At 49.5% G+C, this 13932-nt stretch overlaps 1 protein-coding gene across 1 annotated transcript in view; it reads left to right on the top strand.

The window, feature by feature from the left end:
• Positions 1-4835: 4835 nt before the first annotated feature.
• The window catches only part of MECP2 (methyl-CpG binding protein 2), a 49799-nt gene continuing 40702 nt past the window's right edge, over positions 4836-13932 (top strand). Inside the window, exon 1 of the mRNA XM_049767051.1 lies at positions 4836-4964. Coding sequence (XP_049623008.1) covers positions 4900-4964 — 65 coding nt within the window. The 5' untranslated portion in view covers positions 4836-4899. The remainder of the gene's footprint in view (positions 4965-13932) is intronic.

The following is a 13932-nucleotide window of genomic DNA, read 5'->3' as shown; positions in this document are numbered from 1 at the left end:
ATCATTTCTGAAATGTTAGTTTCTGTCTCCTCATTAACCAGTGAGTTATGAAGTTGGCTTTAAAACTTCCAGGAGAGAATTATTGCTGGTTTACTTATCCTTTTGTTCCGAAGTTTCATTTTGCTGTGTTGTTGTCAATGGCTGTGAACTCCACTAGTTCGACATTTTGGAATTTACTGAGTGTTTTTTGATGGATGCAATTCATAAACAGCTTTAGGAAGCATTCTACAAGTGTTTGAAGAAAATTTGTCTTTTTAACCTTTTGTGATTGCATCTGGGCTGTTAGCTCAGAATGTTTGGATGCTTTGACCCTTCTTGTTTTACATTGCTGTTTTCAATTTGCTTTTCCAATCCCATTTTCCCTATCACTTGAAGGGATTTTTAAATGCAATAGAATCCTGCACTCTGTCATTATGACAAAACCCTCCGCATTGCTGCTTTTCTGACAGTTACTAAATTATATTTTCTTTTTAAAGCTCTTCCACAAGCCCATTTCCACTTTCATTTTATTTTATTTGGGGAGCCCAGGTAGCACTACCAGCTGCTCAGATCCAGCAGTGCTACGAGGACCACACACAGAAATTCCTGGGCAGGTCCACTGTTGCCTGAAACCATCCCTAAAGTATCCCAGATCCATTCTAAAGTGTTCCAACTGTAAGTCTATAAGGAAATACCTTAATCTCTAATAGGTATTTTTCTACTTTTCAATGTCAAGAGGGAATTTTTTAAGAGGGAATTTTTTTTGTTTGCTTTTGGGTTACACCCGAGAGTGGTCAGGGGTTACTCCAGGCTCTACGCTCAGAAATCACTTCTGGCCGGCTCAGGGGACCATATGGGATGCCGGGATTCGAACCACCGTCCTTCTGCATGCAAGGCAAACATCCTATCTCCATGCTATCTCTCCAACCCCTCAATAGGGAAATTTTATCTAGTTAATCTCAGCAGGTCCAATCAGGTATTTAGCAAGACCCTTTTCGCTGGTTTCTCTTCAAAAATATCTTCTGGAGTTGGAGTGGTGGTGCAGCGGCAGGGTGTTTACCTGGCTTGCACGCGGCTGACTTAGGACGGACGTCAGTTCGATCCCCCGGCATCCCATAAGGTCCCCCAAGCCAGGATCGATTTCTGAGCGCACAGCCAGGAGTAACCCCTGAGCGTCACCGGGTGTGGCCCCCACCAAAAAAAAATCTTCTAATCTTTGGACATTTACTTTTTCTTTGGGGGGCGCCAATTTGGATCACAGTTGTTGGTGCTCAGAGCTTACTCTTGGCTCTTCACTAAAGGATCATTCCTGGTGGATTTGGAGAATCATATGGAGTGCTGGAAAAGGAATTTGGGTCAGTTGTGTGCACAATAAGCATCCTCCTTGCTGTGCTATGGCTCCAGCAGCTGACATTCTTCCAGATCTAGTGTAAACCTGGAAAAGTCCACTGACACTACTGGGTTTCAACATAATAAATAATATTTAGATGAATTTATGTGAAATTGGCACCATGAACTTCATGGACTCTTTTCTTCTGGGGTTATGGTACTATTTAAAAGGGAGTTTGGGCAATGCTCGAGGTTACTCCTGGCTCTGAGCTCAGAAATCACACCTGGAGAGATTGGGATGAGATGCTGAGGATCAAAAATCAGGTAGGCCTTGTGCAAGGCCAGTACCCTCTCCTCTGTTCTATTGCTCCTATTTCAAAATTGGATGCTTTTTGTTTGTTTGTTTGTTTGTTTTGGGGTGACACCCCACAGCACTCAGGGGTCACTCCTGGTTCTATGCTCAGAAATTGCCCCTGGCAGGCTCAGGGGACCACATGGGATGCTGAGAATCCAACCAAGGTCATCCTGGGTTGGCCACACAAGGCAAATGCTGTACCACTGTGCTATGTCTTCGGCACAAGATTGGATTTTTTTTTGTTTGTTTTTTGGGTCACACCTGGCAGCGCTCAGGGGTTACTCCTAGCTCTATGCTCAGAAATTGCTCCTGGCAGGCTCGAGGGACCATATGGGATGCTGGGATTCGGACCACCGTCCTTTTGCATGCAAGGCAAATGCCCTACCTCCATGCTATCTCTCCGGCCCAAGATCGGATATTCTTTTAGGTGTCCTCCCCACTGGTGTTGAGGGAGGGACCATTCCTGGTCATGCTCTATCTGGTGGTGTTAGCTTGGGGACTACCAGGGTCATCCCTCTGGTGCTCAGGGCATGAGGGCTTGTATATCCAGTGGTGCTCAGGAGACGTTGACAAGTGTCAAGGAAGGAACTCAGAGCCTCAGATCTGCCAGATACTGCTCTAGCACTTGTACTCTACTTGGCCCCTAGAGGGCTGGCATTTCCTGGCTTTTCAGAGGGTGGCTTTTCATGCTTGAGGGCTACACCAGTTATGCGCTCAGTGTTCATACCTAGCAGTTACCAGGGGTCCACATATTGATGGGGATCAAGCCCAGGCCTCATGCTTGCAAAGCCTGGCTTGGTCCACCGAACCCTTTAGTTTAGTCAGTTTCTCCTCACCTTACTGTTCTCATATGGTTTCTAAGCTTTACTGCGGCTTCTTTGGCTGCTGTTCTAGCAGCAGAAATGGGTCTCCAACTCATTTCAACTTGTTCATGTAATCAGCAAGTTTAATGGGGCCAAACTGAGATTGTGTTGTGTTAAGTATATGGAGGCTTTCATAATATTCTCTTCAATATTTGTTTCCCTGCCTACTTTCCCACCTACGACCCCCAGGTGGGGGCACTGTTCAGATCTGAATAAAAGGTGATGAGCTGGGAAGTCAGGGTCCTTTTGGGCAGTCGGCTGTTGGGCTCTTGGTTTGTGGAGCTGCTGGTAGGCTGACAAAAGATTCTGCTTCCAACCTTCTCGCCTTTTTACCTTCCTGTCTCTGTGGATTATTTGCTATGGATAGATATTACCAGGATCACTTCCCCCGCCCTGGGGGATAGGGGAATAAAAATCACCTTCCCCTTTTGGTACCTCTTTGGGGATCAAGCCCCAACCAATCTAGGAGAAAATGTCATGCTTCAGTGTTGGTTTTGTTTGTTTGTTTGTTTGTTTTGTATGGGGGCCACACCTGGATGCCCAGGTGCTCCAAGTGAGAAGGCCCTCCAGATAGTTCTCAAGGAATCCAAACATGCCATGTCAGGCTCAAACCCAGATCTGCGTGCAAGATCTGCTGCAGTCTACTGAGTGCTTTCTCTGACCCTACATGTGGCGTTTCACACATGTGCCTACAAAAATGCACCTTTCCTATACTTTTCTCCATCACTGACTTTCCGTCCTTGAGAGCTACACCTGGTTGTTCAGTCCAAAGACTCAGGAACCATCTTTATTCCTTCTCTTTCCCTCTACCTTATGGCCAATCCATACTGTTCCTTTATGTTGAAATGAGAAAAGTTCGTGTGAATGACACAACTTCCCAGAATCTGTACTACACCGTTGATCCCCACTCTCCGTCCTCTGCGAGGACCTCCTCCTTGGCATCTTGCCCCCTTTGTGCCCCACACTGCACCTACTATGTTCAGATCATAGTGCCACCCCCAGTGCCAAACCCTCTGAGGTCTTCTCATTTCAGAAAGAGCTCAGGTTCCACGAGTGACCCCAGCTGCCTCTTCCCCTATGGGGCCCCCAGTCCCCAGCTGCACATGCTTCCATGTCGTCCCCACCCCCGCCAAATGCCAGGTATGGCTTTTCCTCATCGCCCCTGAATTCACCTGGAATATTCTTTGACAAGACAGTCAGATACGGTGATGGATGGAAAGTGAAAACTGGCGACTGTCTACATGGCACATGAGTGAGTTGGCTGTCTCTCTCCCCAGTCGTGCACACCCGAAACCTGGAAGAGTGCCTGGAACATAGCAGCACTTCAGAAGGGACTCGGAGGGGTTGTGAGCCAAACCTGAGCTGGGTTTCTGGTGAAATCGAGCTAGCCCAGAAGCACTGACTATGACTGGAATCAGCAAGGTTGACTTTATACTAAACTATTCCGCCCTAAATATGCCGTTGGCTAAAACTTTCCCCTTACATTGAAGTATTTTTCCAAAACGGTATTTCTGGATACCAGCTCCCCTAACAGCTCTTCATGGAAATTTTCCATCTTACTTCCAGGTGGAGCCAAGTGTTTGGTTCTGTGCCACAGGTCCCATTCATCCATCCCTACACCAAACCATCCCGAGTAGAGATGACAGGGCTCTCTCCTCTCCTGGGCACTCACCGCAACAAAGTTTCCCGAAGGTCAGGCTGTGATTTATTGTGAGTTTAGTCCCTGCCCCTCTGAGTCGGTTTCATTGATATAAATTTACCCCGCAGATCTCTTAAACTAGGTCCCTGACCTGGGACCTAGGACTGGAAACTTGGTGGCTTCGACCACCAAGTAGTGGCTGACAACTTTGTTGCTTCGAGCGAGGGTGGTGAGAGGGCCCCGAAGCAGATGCAGGTGCAAGGCTTCTATTGCAGTGGTGGACAGAACCTGAGACTCGGGAAAGTGTCACACCCTGGAGCCCCGAGCCCAGGCCTTCTCTGGCCCCAGCCTTGCTAGGGCCCATTAATCCTGAACATTCAAATGTCGCCCACTATCCCTACCCCTCGAGCCCAGCCACCTCTTTTCTCCAAATGACAGCTGACAGCAGCCAATTGGCGGCCCTGGGGAGGGATCCGCCCCCTTTTCCCGGGCTGGAATGGACACACACTGCTGCCAATTGGCGGCGTCGCCGCCGAGGTACCGCCTCACCGCCACGGTTCGAGCCAATGGGGGGCAGATGAGAGGGTGCCGGGGTGGGGCGCGGGCGCGCAGGTGCAGCAGCGCACAAGCCGGCAGGGAGGGCGGGGTGCGACGTCGGCCGTGCGGGGTCTCGGCGTCGGCGTCGCGCGCGCTCCCTCCTCTCTGAGAGGGCTGTGGTAAAAGCCGTCCGGAAAATGGCCGCCGCCGCCGCCGCTGCCGCGCCGAGCGGAGGAGGAGGAGGAGGCGAGGAGGAGAGACTGTGAGTGGGACCCCGGCGGGGGGCGGGGGCCAGGGGCGGGACGTGGCGCGCCGACCCGGCAGGCGGATGGCGTCCCTCCTCTTTACCCGGCCTGGCTCGCAGTCCTCGCATCGGGGGACCGGCCCCAGCCCGGCCTGCCCCCCGGCCGCCCCCCGCCTGGCTGGCCAGCGCCTCTCAGCCGCCTCGGCGCGGGCTCGGCGACGGCGGCTCGAGCTTCGGCCGGCGGGAGCCACTCGCGTCGTGCCCTTCCCGGGGCTCGGGGCCCGCGGCCCGGCCTCTCCCGGGCTCGCGCGCCCCCCGCGCCCGGCCGGCGCCCCCCCGCGGCGCGTGCGCAGTCAGCCGCCCGGCGGAGAGTGCGCCACAAGGGCTCGTGCGCGCTCCCCGCTCCGCCGTGCTCCCCTCCTCCCCGTCCCGGACTTTCGCCCCCCCACCCAGGTCACTGCCGGCCGCTCCGCCGTCCCTCGGGCAGGAAGCCGGACGGACGGGGGCACTGGAGCCGCCCACGTCCCCTGCGGGCCGGGGACCGGTGTTCGCCACTCCTCCAGAACTGGCGCTTTGAGCACCCGTCACCTGCCCGGGGGGCCCGATCCCTGTGTGTCCAGCAGCACCTGAGGCTGGGCGCGGGGGCAGGTGCCCCTTGGGTCCAGCAGGCTGGGTCGCGGGGCCAGGAGCGCCCTCCCATCTCCCCCCCCCTTTCGCCGGCGAGCCTCCAGTTACATAAGTGCAGCGGGACCTCATTGGTAACGGGCTCCCCCATGGCCCTGATCGAGCCCTGCTCCAGAGGACCAGTATTGGTCGGCGTCCCCCCACCCCCACCCCACCCCCGTCTTCCTCTCTTGTACTGGGCCTGGCCAGTTCTCGCTCCAAGTTGGTTCGCTGGGGAGTTTGGCGATGACTGATTGATTGATCCAAGCAGAAACTCAGGTGACTTTGGTACTGTGGCAATGTTGCTGGGGCGGGTGTGAAAGGCATCAAGTCACCATGAACAGTCTTAGTCTTCTTCAAACACTGCCCTCTCAGAGGGCACCGTGTGTGACATTGCCCCTGGGCTGAGGGCACCAGTGGGAGCAGGAGCAGGGGCAGAGGGGCTGGCCAAGGTAGGGACTGTCTTCATCACTAGATAGATTCCTGACTCATGCTCAAGCAGATGTGCCACTGCTCCTGCTCCCAGGAACAGGAAGGGGCTCCGCAGAGCCAGTCACCCGAGTATCTCCGCCATGTGGGAACAGTACCCCAAATTGTGAGATAGTAGGATGCCAATCGGGTAGCTGGTGACCATGGAGCCGAGCCCTCGTGTGTGCCGTGTGATGTTGAGTGCCTTCCACTTGGGAGGACTCTCACAAGTTTGAGGTGTTGCATTAAGCCGAGAAAAATGAAGCTGACTGAGGCTTTGCTAGGAAAATTCCCAGGTAGCAGACCATTATCACTCAAGAGGGGAAATTTGGGTTTCATGGCTGGAATTTTCATCCAAATTGCAACTAACAGACAAGACTGAGCCAACCAATTGGATCTTTTGAAATAGTGATGAATTGGTCTTCAAAACAAACGGGCCCAACCTTTTTTTAAATACTAAGTCTTTGGGAATTTGCATAGAAGGGAGCAAGTTGATTTGTGGACTTTTTTAGTACTTCTTTCTCAAATCCAAGCTAGGAAGCCTAGGAAATACTCTTTTATTTCCTTACCCTGATGTGTCAGAACATTCACTGGCAGTCTGCTTTATAAAATAAGTCGCCACTAGCACCCTTTCAGGGTTTGTCTGTCCAGAGGCTGATGATCACTTGGGGTACGTTCCCATCCGCGCAAACACACACAAACCTTCCTTGATGAAGATTCTAAGGTTTGTACGTCATAGCCTGACGATTAACAGACCCGGTTCGCTTTGTCTTGCGTGGTGAGCAGGGTGTTTGCCTTGGGGGGGCCTCCAGTTAGCAGATTCTTCTATCCCTGGGCCATTACGCCCTCGTTCCTTTCTCTGGGCCCCTGTGGCATCTGTTGTCAGTGGATGCTAACAGCTTGAAAGTCCCTTGTATGAGTTTCTTGCTATAACATGCCTATTCCGCCATCCAGTTGTGCTGTTCATGTTCCTGTATTGGAGAGCTAGCATACAATTTTCTGTTCAGTTTGCATTTACCAGACAGAGTCATAATTTCTCTAGCCAGACCGAGGTGGGTGGGAAGCAGTTCATATGGTGTGAAAGGAAAACAGCCTCTCACAGTCCAGTGTGAAGTTGTTCAGTCACCCCATTCCACCCTACCCTTTATCCTTTCTCTTCTTCCAATGGAGAGTGGCCCCCCAACCTGGCAAGATTGCCTCTTTAACCTAGAGTACAGACGGAGGTCAACTCTTTAAGGATTAGAACTGCTTTTGGACACTGAAGGATTTGCATGATAAACTTGTCCTGCCACCCACTGTCTTCAAAGAGAAACAGGTGATTGTACTCCCAGCTTCCTGGGGCCCTGTCTGAAGAGGGGCAAGTGACCTAGCCTGCCTTCAACCAGGCTCCTTTGTGTGTTGGTACCTGGGTCCAGTGGCACTCCTGCTGGGCAGGATCTTGGTCAGTTGCTCCAGTCCTAGCCCTTCCTAGTTGGGCTTTGCTGCCATTATCTGTTCTAACCCACTATGTGTCTCCTCTCTTTCAGCTTTTCCTCCGAAATTGCACACCATTGCTTAAACACTTTCTTCCTTTACTTGGGTGATAGGTATGGAATGGAGGATGAGTGGGGTGATTATGCCCACACTAAGCAAAGCCTGGGGCGTGTGGCTATGATGCTTTGTCTGCCCTGCAGCTCTCTCTGCTTTACCAGGCTCCTATTTCACACTTGGTTGTTTTGGTTTTTGGATCATACCAGGTGGGGCTTGGGGGACAATGTGGCACGGAATGGATCCTGGGCCTCCTGCATACCAACAGAGTCTACCCTCCAGCCCATTGAGCTCTCTCTTTTTCTCCTTCTCTGTCTCTGTTTTGTTAAAGAACTTTACAGGTTATAGACCTGGAAGGTCCAAGTTTCGTATTTCAAGTAAGGAAAAAAGTTGCTATGAGAAGTTATAACTTTCCTAGGGCCTGGAGCTATAGCACAGCAGTAGGATGTTTGCCTTGCATGTGGCTGACCCAGGACGGACCTTGGTTCAATCGCCCAAGCCAGGAGCAATTTCTGAGCTCATAGCCCAGAGTAACCCCTGAGTGTCACTGGGTGTAGCCCAAAAACCAAAAAAAAAAGAAGTTATAACTTTCCTAGCTGGAATAATCCTCTGGGGGATTCTACCAGAAGGAACTCAGGGCTCCCTGGCTGTTCCCAGTTATATTCATCCAAGTACTGGGCCCAGCAGTGCTCACTACCCCCCATGTGCTTGATATTTTGCTAAGTGAGTAATGTTATCTGACTTCTTGGATCAGGAAGCATCAGTGCTGGATTTGGGAAGGAGTTACCAGCTTTTATTCCATAGATAAAGCCCTGGCTGCTGTCCTGGTGGTTCTGGACTAACTGGGAAAAGCTTGCTGTGTATCCTTCCTGGAATCCACAGCCCAAAGGTGTGGGGCTGGTCTCTGTACACTCCAAGTTTTGTGTCTTTGCTAGAGTAAAGGACAAGGCAGTTAACAATATAATGATGGTTATCTTAGTGCTGCAAAAATGGATTGGCCAAAGTCAGGTCAGGGGAGCATTTGGAGCCCACAGAGGCCATCAGAGCAGATATGTGTTTGACGCAGGGTCTTGAAAAGAGGAAACTGCCTGGTGTGCTGTGGAAGATGCCCATGCTACCTTTCATGGCACCTGCTTTCCACGGGGGCTGCTGTTGCTTCTCAAGTTTGAGCTTGTTTGCGTGGTGGCACAGCTGCTGGATGCCGTGGTGATTCTGCAGGTTCTCTCCCGCACTGCTTCTGGATGGTTAGGTACACAAAGTCCTCAGCAGGGAGCACCACTCATGGAGTTCTGCGGAGTGATAGCGTGTCACTTTGAGGTGACCAGACTGATGATGGCATGGATCTGAACATTCAGGGCTTCCCATCACTGGCACCAGCCCGTGTGGGTTTTTTTTTGTTTCTAGCTCAGTGGCCAGGATACAGCATCACCTGGTCTATATGTTTATCTGCAGCGTGTCCTGAATCACCCTGGGAAAGAGGTTGTGCTGCACTATGGGCACTTTCAACTTACGATTTTCTTTGTTTTAGGCTCCATAAAAATACAGACTCAGCAGTTCCTGCTTTGATGTGACATGTGACTCCCCAGAATACATCTTGCTTCTGTAGACCAGCCCCAACCAGGATTCCATGGTAGCTGGGATGTTAGGGCTCAGGTAAGTAACCTTCCTTTTTTTTTTTTTAGTATATGTCCTGGTTTGGCCATCTGTTTTTAAAAAAAAAAAAGAAAAAGAAAAAGGAGAAAAACACATACTACTCTTGGACAGTCCAAAAGTACCCCAAAGACTAAAGATATAACTGTGCCAAACTGTGCCATATAATAAAAAAAAGTCACTTCCCTGAGCCCTGAAAGGTCAGTCTGGGTAGGGTTACTTGGTAGCTGCAGTAAGGCCCATGGCGGGCATCAGATTCGAGCCAGAACTGGTGACCTGCAACTTCAATTGGCCTGGAAGCAGCTCCACTGCCTCCTCGTGGTCATGGCTGGGGCCTAGTGGTTTTCGGTGCAGTGCTTGATTGGTTTTGGTGTGGGGCAGAGCACTTACTGGGCAGCATCTAGGAACTGGGATAGTGAGTGCACCTGCAGCATGGGAACTGGTGTGTGGGCCTCCGGTGCAGGTACAGGGACCCCAGCTGCTCCTGGAGGGTCCAGGAATGGAGAATGCTTTTGTAAATCCTGGGGGACCAAGCCATATCAGGCATCCTGGACCCCATATTTAGTGCCTTGAGCCCCCTAGAGTGGACTTGAACATGGCAAAAATGAGTGGTTTCTTAATCGTCAGCTGCTATGTCTCAGTATTTCAAGTTCTCTTAAAAATCAGAGCCCCGCCATACTTGATGTTTTGACTCCTGGATTTCACATTCTGTGTGTGATACGGCAGATGTTCTCATCAAACTTTTTCATTTCTGTTCCTCAGGGAGAAAGTGGACTTATCCTTTGTTGGCCTTGTGATGCCACTTGACACCCCCACTCCTAAAGAGCACTTGGTTGTGTCTCTCTAGAGGTCCCTGGCCCCTAAATCGAAGGCTTTCTGAGTTTCCCAGACAGAAAGCTGCTTCGTGGATGCTGGTAGCAGCAAGGTTTGGGTGGAGGAGGAGAGGAGGTACAGCAGGAAGTAGGGAGCATCGTACTGCCCCCACATCCCCAATTTGGTTCCAATCAGGATCCTGTGACTCGAGCTGTCATTCCTCCTGATTGGGCCCTGCCGACAGGACATTCTTTGTGTGCCACGTGTTGGTGCTGGTGGGAGTTGTGTGGCTGGCGCTTTGTGTATTGTCTCAGGAACAGTGCAGGCTCCACGTAATATGGGCAGGAATAGGTTTCTTCCGGTAGATGTCAGGCTGGGGCGGGGGTGTTTTTTAAGAGTCTTTTCTCAGCTTACTCATGAACCTTATAAAGCAGCCAGTGCTGACTCTGTGCATATTTTCCTGAGAAATGGAGAAAGGAAGAGATATCTTTTTTAAAAATCTCTGTGTTATGAATGGAAAGACCCGTCCGTTTGAGCTCCAAGGAACTTTCAAGGGAATACTCACAGGACAGAACTCTTCGGTAGATAAGAACTTGATATCTTATTTTTCTTCTTTATGAGAAATTATACCAAGAACACCTGCTTTGTATTAAAATTCAAGCCATTTAAAATTATACAAGTGGAAAAAAAAGCTGCTTGCTCTCTGTGCTCCCACTCCCCCAAATACCCACTGTTAATAGCATAGATCATTCAGAAGCATCAGCTGCCCGCAGGGTAAGTGTCTCTCTGCCTTCCGTCTCTTCAGTAGTGTGTGGCCTGCTGCACCCTGTTTGCCCAGCGTGTCACTAGTAAAACTACACTGGGCTTGAGCTGCCTCACATGCAGCCGAGGGAAGACTGGTGCTCCCGAGGCGCTTGGCTGGCTTCTGCCCCACCGCCTTTCTCTAGAGAAACCCTTCCCAAATTTATACTTGTCCGTCCATCTGTCCTTTTCTTCCTTCCTTCCTGCCTGCCTTCCTTTTCACTTTTTACTTTATTTCATTTTCACTTTTCTTTCTTTCTCTATTTCTCACTTTCCTTTCTCTTTATGTTCTTTTTTGCCTTCCTCCTTTCTTCCTTCCTTTCTTTCCATCCCTCCCTCCCCACACCCAGTGATGCTCAGAGCTAGCCCTGTTACTCCTGTCAGTGCCTGCAGGAAACATAGGGGATGCCAGGGATCCAACAGAGCGGGTCGGGGGGCACATGCAAGACAAGCTCTCTACTCACGGTACTGCTGCCACAGACTCATACTTGTCTATTCAGTCTGCATCTGGGTGTTTTTTTTACTGCCATTTGCATTTGGTCTTGAAGATGCTGGTTGGAACTGTACCTTTACTCTCCCATCAAAATATTCTGCACTCTCTTCTCTTCTGTTGTGGTGGGAATTGAACCCAGATCACGTAACTATAAGGCTTGCTCTTTACTGTTGAGCCATGACCCAGCACCAGTTGTCCCCTTACACATCTTTTTATTTTAATTTTGTTTTGTTTTTGTTTTTGTTTTTGAGTCACACCCAGCAACACTCGGGGGTCACTCCTGGCTCTGCGCTCAGAAATCGCCCCTGGCAGGCTCAGGGGACCATTTGGGATGCCAGGTATCGAACCACCTTGGTCCTGGGTTGGCCTCGTGCAAGGCAAATGCCCTACCCATGTGTTCTCACTGACCCCCTTACACATCTTTTTAAGCTGAGTTGGAAGAACTCAGGATCTGTTCAGGCATTTTTGTAATACAAAGATTTTCCCACTTGGTCATTTTTCTTTTGATTCTGCTTGCCATTTTGATTCATAAAGTTTCCATTCGGATTTTGGAATTTGCTCTTAGAAAGTCTTAGTCTAAGAATACCTAGATATTTATTCACCTATATTTCCTTTCTTCCTTTAAACCTTGAGGGGGTGCTGTATTCATAAATATGTACTCGACATACACTAAAGCTCTCCTAGGCAGCTCTCTCCCTAGAATATCTAGTTTGTGTGGAACTATGCTTTGGGGTGAGCTCTGGAGCCCACTTAGCCCGTTGTGTGCTGGCCTTTTGGGGAAGCACTCATCTACTCTTGACCTTTAGCTTACTCCAACTTTAAGTGAACAAAGTACCTCTTCTTTTTTCTTTCGGAATTTTTCCTTTGCCAGGCTCGATGGCAGGCCTGTCAGCAACTAATCATTTATTTATTCACCCAACAAATATTTCAGTCTTTGCTTGGAGTAGGGCAGGCAGCGGTCTGGTGGTACAGCAGCAGTGCTTGTCCTGAGGACTCAGGAAAGAGTGAGTTTGCACCAAACTGTCTTTCAGATCAGCTCCGGGTGGCTCTGGAGCATTGCGCATATGCACGCATGCTTGTGTGTTTTCATGCCTACATGTAAGGCAGAGCTCTCGTGTAGACTGCAACATAAGCCTCATTTGTTTTCTCTCTCATGTAATTGCAGGCTGATTTTTGTCTTGAATTATGATGAGGGTTTTTTTTTTTTTTTTGCTGTTAAAACAGTTCTGTATTCAGCTAGCTTTGCTGATAAAATTAAAGGTTGTATATTGGGGGCCGGAGAGATAGCATGGAGGTAGTGAGTTTGCCTCTCATGTAGAAGGATAGTAGTTTGAATTCCGGCATCCCATATGGTCCCCCATGCCTGCCAGGGGTGATTCCTGAGCATAGAGCCAGGAGTAACCCCTGAGTGCTGGTGGGTGTGACCCAAAAACCAAAAAAAAAAAAAGTTATATTTTGATAAAAATGGTAATTTTCTTCTATGATGATTTTGAAGCTTTTCTGTAAGAGCTGATCAAAATAAAGACAGGAAGCCAGAGCAGTGCCACAGCAGTAGGGCATTTGCCTTGCACTTGGCTGACCTAAGATATACCAAGGTTCAATCCCCCAGCGTCCCATATGGTCCCCCAAGCCAAGAGCGATTTCTGAGCTCATAGCCAGTAGTAATCCCTGATCATCTCTGGGCGTGGCCCCAAAACAATAACAAACAAAATAAATAAAGACAAGCTTTTGGTGAATATGTTTTAGGGAAACAAGTATAATTTTTGCAGCATGCATCATTTAAATCAAATAACCTCAAAAGTGGAGTGGAATTCGCATTTGGATAGAAAATATCTTTTATTTAAAGAAGGGATAGATAGAAATGACACATGACTCAGGAAGACTCTTATTGTTGGTATTTCACTGTTCTGGCCTCTGTTTTTAATCATCATCTGTGAATAACTTGGTGGCTGGTCCAGAATGATGGAGGCACTGTCAGAAGTTACTCCCCAGCACCCTCTTCCAGGAAGGCAGCATCTTTACTACTTTTTTGTGCTTTATTATATGTGCACTATGTATTGAGATTATTTTACTTAGGGTGAAATCTGGGATGTTGGGTCATCATGCAGTCCCGCGGCATTAAGTCTGCATTCTGACCGCCTCTCTCTAGGCAAAGCTGAAGCCAACTCCCATTAGCCAGCCACTAATTCCCTTGCCTGCCGCTGCTCCTTGCCTGTCCCCCTGCAGTGGTCTATTCTCCAGGTCTCTGGAGTCTGTGTCTTTCTGAGTGTCAATGTACTTTATTCTGTGCCTGTACACAAACAAGGTTGCATGTGTTGACACATGCAGCCTGACACTGTGCTCATTTTGAAGCTTGTTTTTATTTTTTATTTTTAGTTTTTACTTAACTGTGTCTTAAAGAGTATTTTGTGTTATTAGTCTTGCCAATGGGTTCACCCTCCACTGGCACAAGTAATATAATTTGTGGGGCCAGAACGATAGTATAGTGGGTAGGGTGTTTGCTTTGCAGGCAACTGACCTGGGTTTGATTTTTGGCACTACCAGGTAATTCCTGAGTGTAGAGCCACGAGT

The sequence above is a fragment of the Suncus etruscus genome, chromosome X (genome assembly GCF_024139225.1).
Source record: "Suncus etruscus isolate mSunEtr1 chromosome X, mSunEtr1.pri.cur, whole genome shotgun sequence".
Classification (NCBI taxonomy): Eukaryota; Metazoa; Chordata; class Mammalia; order Eulipotyphla; family Soricidae; genus Suncus; species Suncus etruscus.
This window is presented reverse-complemented; position numbering and strand designations above follow the sequence as displayed.